Source organism: Mobula hypostoma, chromosome 11 (genome assembly GCF_963921235.1).
Source record: "Mobula hypostoma chromosome 11, sMobHyp1.1, whole genome shotgun sequence".
NCBI classification, from domain to species: Eukaryota; Metazoa; Chordata; class Chondrichthyes; order Myliobatiformes; family Myliobatidae; genus Mobula; species Mobula hypostoma.
Window position 1 is genome coordinate 41,843,915 of NC_086107.1, and position 8,812 is coordinate 41,852,726.

The window sequence follows — 8,812 nt, forward strand, 5'->3', positions numbered from 1 at the left end:
GAAAGGGTGGGCGAATGATAGTAATGAGATACTTCTATTAATGAAATGGCGTAGACATGATGTAGCAAAGGCACTCAATGTATGCTGCCCAATTATATAACTGCATTGAATCATCTCTTGTAACACAGGAGAAAGGCTTTCAACTCATTAATTCATGTAGAATTTGAACTGAAATCTAATATCTGAATCATCACACCTTACTGTACATCATTACTGCCATTTAGAGGAAATTTATTACAGCTGCTAAGTTTATTTGTCTGTGATCTACTTAGAGTCAAACTTTCACCCCCAATTCACAGTGCTATTTGAACGAGAAACAATTTTGAACAGATTACCACGTTAAAACTTGAAGAAAATCACTTTTAGAAAGGAAAGTGAATCTGCATGATTGCTTGGGAATTTCAGTTTACAGGAATTTAAAAGAAGTAATCTAATTGTTGGATAATAGTTGATTGGCTAATTAACTAATTATCATCAGCTAATAAAAAGAGATTTGGGTTAAACAGAGCAACCAAAATTCTACTAGTTTTAAGATGGTGATGGGAAAATAATAGGGCAGGTATGGGCTCTAAATTTGAGTAGGGCAAATTTTGGAGAAGCTAGACAGGATTTAGCAGAGGTTGATTAGGTGAGCCTGTTTGAAGGGAAGGGAACGAATGGCAGGTGGGAGGGTTTAGCGTGTAATAGCATGTGTCCAGGAGCAACATTTTCCTGTTACAATGAGCAAATCTGGTAAGCTTAGAGAACCTTGGTTGATGAGGGATATTGAGGGTTAGTCAAGAATAAGAAGTAGGCATAAACTAAGTTTAGCAAATTGGGATTGAGTGAATCCTTTTAATAATAAAAAAGATTAAGAATCCTCTAAAGATGGAAACCTGGAGGGCAAAGAGAGGGAATGGGATGGATCTGGCAGGTAAGGTTAAGGAAAATCCCAAGTGGTTCTATAGTTTTATTAAGATTAAAAGGGTATCTAGAGAGAGAGGTGGTCTGTTAGAGTTCAACAGGGCTGCCAATGTCTTAAGCTTCAGGAGATGAGTGAGATTTTTAACAAATATTTATCTTCTTTGTTTACTGTGTTGAAAATCATAGTTACTTAAGAGATAAGGAAAACAAGTGGAAATGTTTTGGAGGACATTCATATTTCTAGGGAGGGGGTATTTGCAATCTTACAGTGCATCAAGGTGAATAAATCCTCAGGTCCTGACTGAGTGCATTGTCAGACCTTGTGGGATGCTGGAAAAGAAGTTGTGGAAGCCCTTACGGAGATATTTTCTTCATTGTTATCCAATGGTGATGTTCCTAAAGACCGTAAGGTGGCTAATATTGTTTCTTTGATTATAAAGATAGCAAGCACCAGTCAGGGAACTATTGGCTCGTAAGCCTGGCATTAATGGTGGAGAAATTCCTGGTGGGAATTCTGAGGGACAAGAACTCCCAACTTTTGGATAGCCAGAGTCTGACTAGAAGGAGGCAGCATGAAAAATGGTTGATGAAACTGAGTTTTTATTTTAATTTTGAAGAGGTAACAAAACAGGTAGATGAGGGTAGGGCAGTGGGTGTTGTCTATTTGAACTTTAATGAGATTAGCTTTCTTGGGCACATGTACATCAAAACATGCAGTGAAATCCATTATTTGTATCAATTCAAATTGGCAAGGATTGTGCTGAGTAACTTGCAAGTGTTACCATGCTTCCTGCGTCAACATAGCATGTCCACAACTCATTCACCCGAACCCATGTCTTTGGAACGTGAGAGGAAACCAGAGTACTCAGAAGTAACCATGCAGCCACAGGGGGGACACACAAACGCCTTACAGGTATCGGTGGGACTTGAACCCCGACTGCTGGTGCTCTAAAGTGATGCACTATTCGCTACTTACTGTCCAGCCCACGTAAAGACCTTCAACAATGTCCCGCATGGTAGGCTGGTTGGGAAGTCCCATGGAATCCAGGGAGACATGGTAAGGTGGATTCAAAATTGGCTCAGAGGAAGTGGAGGGTGGTGGTTAATGGTGGTTTCTCGGAATGAAGGCTGGTAAGTAGGGGTATGCTGCAGCGATCAGTGTTGAGACCTTTGTTATCCATTATTTCTACAAATAGAACCATAGAAACTACAGCACAGAAACAGGCCTTTTGGCCCTTCTTGGCTGTGCCGAACCATTTTCTGCCTAGTCTCACTGACCTGCACACGGACCATATCCCTCCATACACCTCCCATCCATGTAGCTGTCCAATTTATTCTTAAATGTTAAAAAAGAACCCGCATTTACCACCTCGTCTGGCAGCTCATTCCATACTCCCACCACTCTCTGTGTGAAGCCCCCCCCAATGTTCCCTTTAAACTTTTCCCCCCTCACCCTTAACCCATGTCCTCTGGTTTTTTTCTCCCCTTGCCTCAGTGGAAAAAGCCTGCTTGCATTCACTCTATCTTTACCCATCATAATTTTATATACCTCTATCAAATCTCCCCTCATTCTTCTACGCTCCAGGGAATAAAGTCCCAACCTATTCAACCTTTCTCTGTAACTGAATTTCTCAAGTCCCGGCAACATCCCTGTAAACCTTCTCTGCACTCTTTCAACCTTATTTATATCCTTCCTGTAATTTGGTGACCGAAACTGAACACAATACTCCAGATTCGGCCTCACCAATGCCTTATACAACCTCATCATAACATTCCAGCTCTTATACTCAATACTTTGATTAATAAAGGCCAATGTACCAAAAGCTCTCTTTACGACCCTATCTACCTGTGACGCCACTTTTAGGGAATTTTGTATCTGTATTCCCAGATCCCTCTGTTCCACTGCACTCCTCAGTGCCTTACCATTAACCCTGTATGTTCTACCTTGGTTTGTCCTTCCAACGTGCAATACCTCACACTTGTCTGTATTAAACTCCATCTGCCATTTTTCAGCCCATTTTTCCAGCTGGTCCAAGTCCCTCTGCAGGCTCTGAAAACCTTCCTCACTGTCTACTACACCTCCAATCTTTGTACCATCAGCAAATTTGCTGATCCAATTTACCACATTATCATCCAGATCATTGATATAGATGACAAATAACAATGGACCCAGCACTGATCCCTGTGGCACACCACTAGTCACAGGCCTGCACTCGGAGAAGCAATTCTCTACTACCACTCTTTGGCTTCTTCCATTGAGCCAATGTCTAATCCAATTTACCACCTCTCCATGTATACCTAGCGACTGAATTTTCCTAACTAACCTCCTATGCGGGACCTTTTCAAAGGCCTTACTGAAGTCCATGTAGACAATATCCACTGCCTTCCCTTCATCCACTTTCCTGGTAACCTCCGCGAAAAACTCCAATAGATTGGTCAAACATGACCTACCACGCACAAAGCCATGTGGACTCTCCCTAATAAGTCCCTGTCTATCCAAATACTTGTAGATTCTGTCTCTTAGTACTCCCTCCAATAACTTAGCCACTACCGACGTTAAACTTACCGGCCTATAATTTCCCGGATTACTTTTCGATCCTTTTTTAAACAACGGAACAACATGAGCCACTCTCCAATCCTCCGGCACCTCACCTGTAGACAGTGACATTTTAAATATTTCTGCCAGGGCCCCTGCAATTTCAACACTAGTCTCCTTCAAGGTCCGAGGGAACACCCTGTCAGGTCCCGGGGATTTATCCACTTTAATTTTCCTCAAGACAGCAAGGACCTCCTCCTTTTCGATCTGTACAGTTTCCATGATCTCACTACTTGTTTCCCTTAATCCCATAGACTTTATGCCAGTTTCCTTAGTAAATACAGACACAAAAAACCTATTTAAGATCTCCCCCATTTCCTTTGGTTCCGCACATAGCCAACCACTCTGATCTTCAAGAGGACCAATTTTATCCCTTACAATCCTTTTGCTCTTAATATACCTGTAAAAGCTCTTTGGATTATCCTTCACTTTGACTGCCAAGGCAACCTCATGTCTTCTTTTAGCTCTCCTGATTTCTTTCTTAAGTATTTTCTTGCACTTCTTATACTCCTCAAGCACCTTAAATACTCCCTGCTTCTTATACATGCTATACAACTCCCTCTTCTTCTTTATCAGAGTTGCAATATCCCTTGAGAACCAAGGTTCCTTATTCCTATTCACTTTGCCTTTAATCCTGACAGGAACATACAAATTCTGCACTCTCAGAATTTCTCCTTTGAAGGCTTCCCGCCTACCGATCACATCCTTGCCAAATGATTTGGATGTGAATGTACAAGGCAGATGGTGTGAAATTAGGTGTTACTGATGATTAAGAAGGTTATCATGAATTACAGGGGGATCTTCTTCAGTGAAGGAAGTGGACTTGCAAGTGGCCAATAGATTTCAATACAGATAAATGTGACCTGATGCACTTTGGAAAGTTAAACCAGGGTAGGACTGGTTTAACTTTCCAAAATGCATTAGCTCACACTTACCTGTGCAGGGTACTAGTAAGTGTAATGGAACAGGACGACTTGGGGGGTGGGGGTACAAGTGTATGGTTTGTTGAAAGCTGTATGGCACACAAGGTGGTGAAAGAGTCATTTAGCATGCTGGCCTTCGTTAGTCAGGTCATTGAGAATAGGAGTTGGGACGTTATGTTGCAGTTGTATAAACCATTATTAAAGCCAGTTTGGAGTACTGTGTACAGTTTTGGTTATCCTGTTAAAGGAAAGATGTGGCTCAATGAGAGTGCAGAAATATCTGAAGATGTTGCCCGGTCGAGAGGGCCCGAGGTACAGGGACAGGTTAGCTCCTTATTCTTTGGAACATAAGGGGAAAGAGGAGCGCTCTCATTAGTGCTTAAAATTGATGGGTGGGTTCCAAGTCTTCTCTCCAGGACAGGGAGACCAAATCTAGGGGGCAAAAGAGAGGAGAAGTTTTAAAAGGAACTGGAGGGATAATGTTTTTCCGTGCAGAGGGTGGTGATTATCTGGAATGTGCTGCCAAGGGAAGTGATTGAGATGGGCACAAGAGTACCATTTAAGAAGCACTTTGACAAGTACGTGGAGGGACTGGTCTTAGGAAGTTGGGACCAACTGGGTGGTCAGCAGGGGCTTTTCAGGATGAAGGACATGTATCCATGCTGTATTGTTCTATGACTCTATGAAGATAAAGTTGGACACGAAACAAAAATAAAATTGCAAACGTACTTTAACTTAGCAGTGATTTGGCTAGGGAAAACAATTTTGCTGCCACAGTACTGTTATATAAAACAAATAATTGAAGGAAGAATAGATTATTGTCCCCTTGTGCTTGCTTCATCATCTCATCTAATTAAAGATCATGGCTAACCACTTACTTGAGTACTTTCCTACAATAGCTGCATAACCCTTGATTCTCCCAACAGCATCCCTTGAATATACCAACAGAGTGAGTTTCTTTAGCCCTGGTTAGTAGACAACTCCTAAGATTTCCTGTTCTCTGGTAAAGAAATTTCCTTTTTATCTCATTTTGGAACCATGTTGCCTAGCTTTAGACACAGCAGTCATTAACCCACCCTATCATATGAAACTCAGCAAATTTTATAAGTTTCCATGAAACAGCCTCTCAATTTCCTGGAGCTCCAGACCCTTTTTGTCATGCCTCTCTATTTAATCAATTTAGCAAACTGCTAAATATTTAGCCACAGGTTTGTCCTTGGTACTTGGCAGGTCGAATCCACACTCGGATATCGAACTCAGAGCGCTCAAGTCTTTATTCCCAAATATTTTTGGCTTTAAGGCAGCTGACCAGCTCAGGCCACTTGGGTAATCTGTTTTGAACTGTAGCTCTGTCATTAATTGTAATTTTCATTTCTCTTTAGAATGCAGCACTAAATGAGCCCTTTTGGGGGGAAAAATAGCCTGACAGATTTGTGAACAAATATCACAATCAATGTTAAGTCACAAAGGATGAGTAACCGTGGTGAACAAGCTAGCAACTTAATAAATAGGGTTTGATAACATTTTTTCCTAGAAAGAAAATGCACTTCAAAATAATCACCAAAAACATCACTGTGAGATTATCTGAAATCTAAGTTACCTTCACAATTAGAAGCAAAGAGATACCAACTGGGCCTGTCTGCAGGATCAATGGCCGTGATCTCATTATCATAAGTTACAGTGATCTGCAGTTATACATCAACAGATTTTAGAACCAGTGAACACTGATTTATTGTAAAGGACAGGGATTGGTTGGGAAATTTGTTGCAAATGAAGCATTTTATCTGGTACATCAGGGAAAGGTATCAAACTCTTAGATACTCACCCTTCTACCCATTTTTGTAATTCAGTTCCAATAGCACATTACCTCTCCTGTTTACAACTAGAATGGTTTCACTTGACTTTGCAAAACATGATTACAATACTTTCTTGTACTATAGATAAAATAATAGCACAAGCTGGTGAACTTTCATTACATGACCTACCATTCCACATGTTCTGTTTTGTTTTATTTAGGATGTCCAGCATCTGCAATTTTGTTTTTAAATTTTAGTTTGTTCCACTCCCTGCTGTTTGAGAATAACTGCCATCAATAAAGGATACTCTAAGCTGGCTCTGTCTAGTCTTAACAATCGCTTTTCCAGCAACATAAAAGATGCCCAGAGCTGGAAAAAAAAAATCAGTCCCTACTATTTAAAACCTCAGATGTTTTTGCATCTTGAAACATCAATGTAAAGGGGTCAATATCACCGTCAGTGGTATGTCAACTTCTTCAGTAGGCTACGTCCACACTACGCCAGATAATTTTGAAAACGAAGCCTTTTCTCTTAGTTTTAACCCTCCGTCCACATTGAATCAGCGTTTTCATCCCCTGAAAACGGAGCTTTCATTAAACACTCTCCAGAGTGTGTAAATTTGAAAACGATTGTTGCGCATTGTAGTGTGGACGGGGTAAACGGAGAGATTTAAGAACGCTGTCATGACAACTCCACAACAACAATGCTTTTTCTGCTTCTGCTTGGTACTGTACAAGCACTGCAGGACGGCTGTTATAACGCGCAGTCGGTGTGAACGGCGTGAGAGTTAAATTGTAAAGTGAGCTTTTTTGACTATTTAAAACCGCTGTCATGACTTGCCGGAACAGATGGCGGCAGTGCGGCATTTCATTGTTTCCTTGAACGCAACCCCCCACACAACCTAACAGTTTCAGAACAGACGGCAATGAGACTGAAGCCAGAATAGTTAGAAATGTACTCACCACATACTTTGATCCACAGCTTACTGAATAAATAAGTATACTCACTTTGCCCTGTTTTCTGTCCTTGCTTGTATGAAAGTGATTTACCTATTTATGCAAGTACTTCTCTGACAATGGATGTGTAACAGCCTAATGTAACGTTGTATGGAAATACAAGATAACACTGATGCAGATATGTTTTATACATTTAACAAGGTGCTTTATTAATGCAACAGAGTTAGTCAGTTTTTCAATGTTCGTCGTCAGCCGGGTCAGACTGTCCGTGAACTCCCTGTCGGTTGCCTCCGTACGCTCCAGTATTTGCTGTTTTTTTTTAGTTTTAAGTCCTCCTGCGCGAGAGCCAACAGCAATTACTTTTAAGTTTTTCTAGTGTGTAACTGGACAAACGCACACCAAGTAAACCGTTTCCTCTTCGCTTGTTTTCTGAGTGTCCTGTGCATGCCCAGTAGAGGAGATTCGCCCAAGTATCCGTTCTGATGTGGACGGAGATATTTTGAAAAACGCTTGGAGTGGACACCTGTCGTTTTTACTCGAAACCGGCGTTTTTAAAATTATCCGGTCTAGTGTGTAGACGTAGCCTGAGTTTAAAGTTCGCTTACTAAACTAAAATTACACCTTGTACTGTTGTGAAATAATTACTTAACAGGAATTTATACCAGGAACAGCGCAGGCAATCTAATCCCATTACAACAAACTTGATTACATATGTACCCTTGTTCCTTCTAAAGGAACTGAACAAGTCACTGACATTAAACTTCAACTCCATGCCTTCAGGAACACAAAGACCAAACGTACATCTGAGATATTAAATAGAGAGAAATGTTGTCTGAATGGTAGATTCTGTGGGAGTTTATTTGTTGTTGCTACAAATCATGTCATTAAGATTATCAAACAGACAGCAATGGATCATCCTTTATTAAAAACAAACATTCTCAAATTGAACCTCACTGGTTGGTACAACAATGATTACACACACAATTTTCCTTTTGCCTCCCTCACATTAGCACATCGAGAAATAACAGAGCGCTGTCAACAATGAGAAAAATCGTTCCACACCTGACCTTCCGTTAAGTTTATTTTTGACAAAAGAATTAAGGGAAGGAAGTAACACCAAATAAAATGGAACAGGTGTTAAAATATGTGAACTCTCAGAGGTTCAATTTAATGTCAGAGAAATGTATACAAGACACGTCCTGTACCTTTTTCTAAACAAACATCCACGAAAACAGAGGAGTGCCCCAAAGAATGAACGACGGATAAGCATAAGAACCCCAAAGTCCCCCGCCCATGGTTTTAGCAAATCACCAGCGGCTTGCACCTACTTACCATGATAAATGGTGCTGCTGTTACTATTCAGATAGGACTCGACTAGCGGGGCCTGCTCCTCCGACTGCTTCATCCGCCGAGCCCGAGATCGGCTGTCCACGTTTGACTGGACCATCAACGGTTCCTGGCGTTTTTTCTTCTGCTTCTGTTCCAGTAAGGCTCGCTGTGGAAAGCAAACCCCTTAGTTACTGAGCAACCTCGCGTAAACTAGTTTCGGTTTGACTGAACTTTAGACCAAGGAAACGTCCGCTGCGGTGAATAATGGCCTATCCGCAGTGAGAGGCTGCGGCTCGGCCGGACCGGGGC

General features: G+C 41.3%; 1 protein-coding gene across 4 annotated transcripts in view; it reads right to left on the minus strand.

Annotated features, from left to right (window-relative positions):
* The window catches only part of tub (TUB bipartite transcription factor), a 361,133-nt gene that overhangs the window by 68,620 nt on the left and 283,701 nt on the right, over positions 1 to 8,812 (minus strand). For all 4 annotated transcript variants that reach the window (XM_063061893.1, XM_063061894.1, XM_063061892.1 and 1 more), the window contains exon 3: positions 8,507 to 8,669. In XM_063061893.1, coding sequence (XP_062917963.1) covers positions 8,507 to 8,669 — 163 coding nt within the window. The remainder of the gene's footprint in view (positions 1 to 8,506; positions 8,670 to 8,812) is intronic.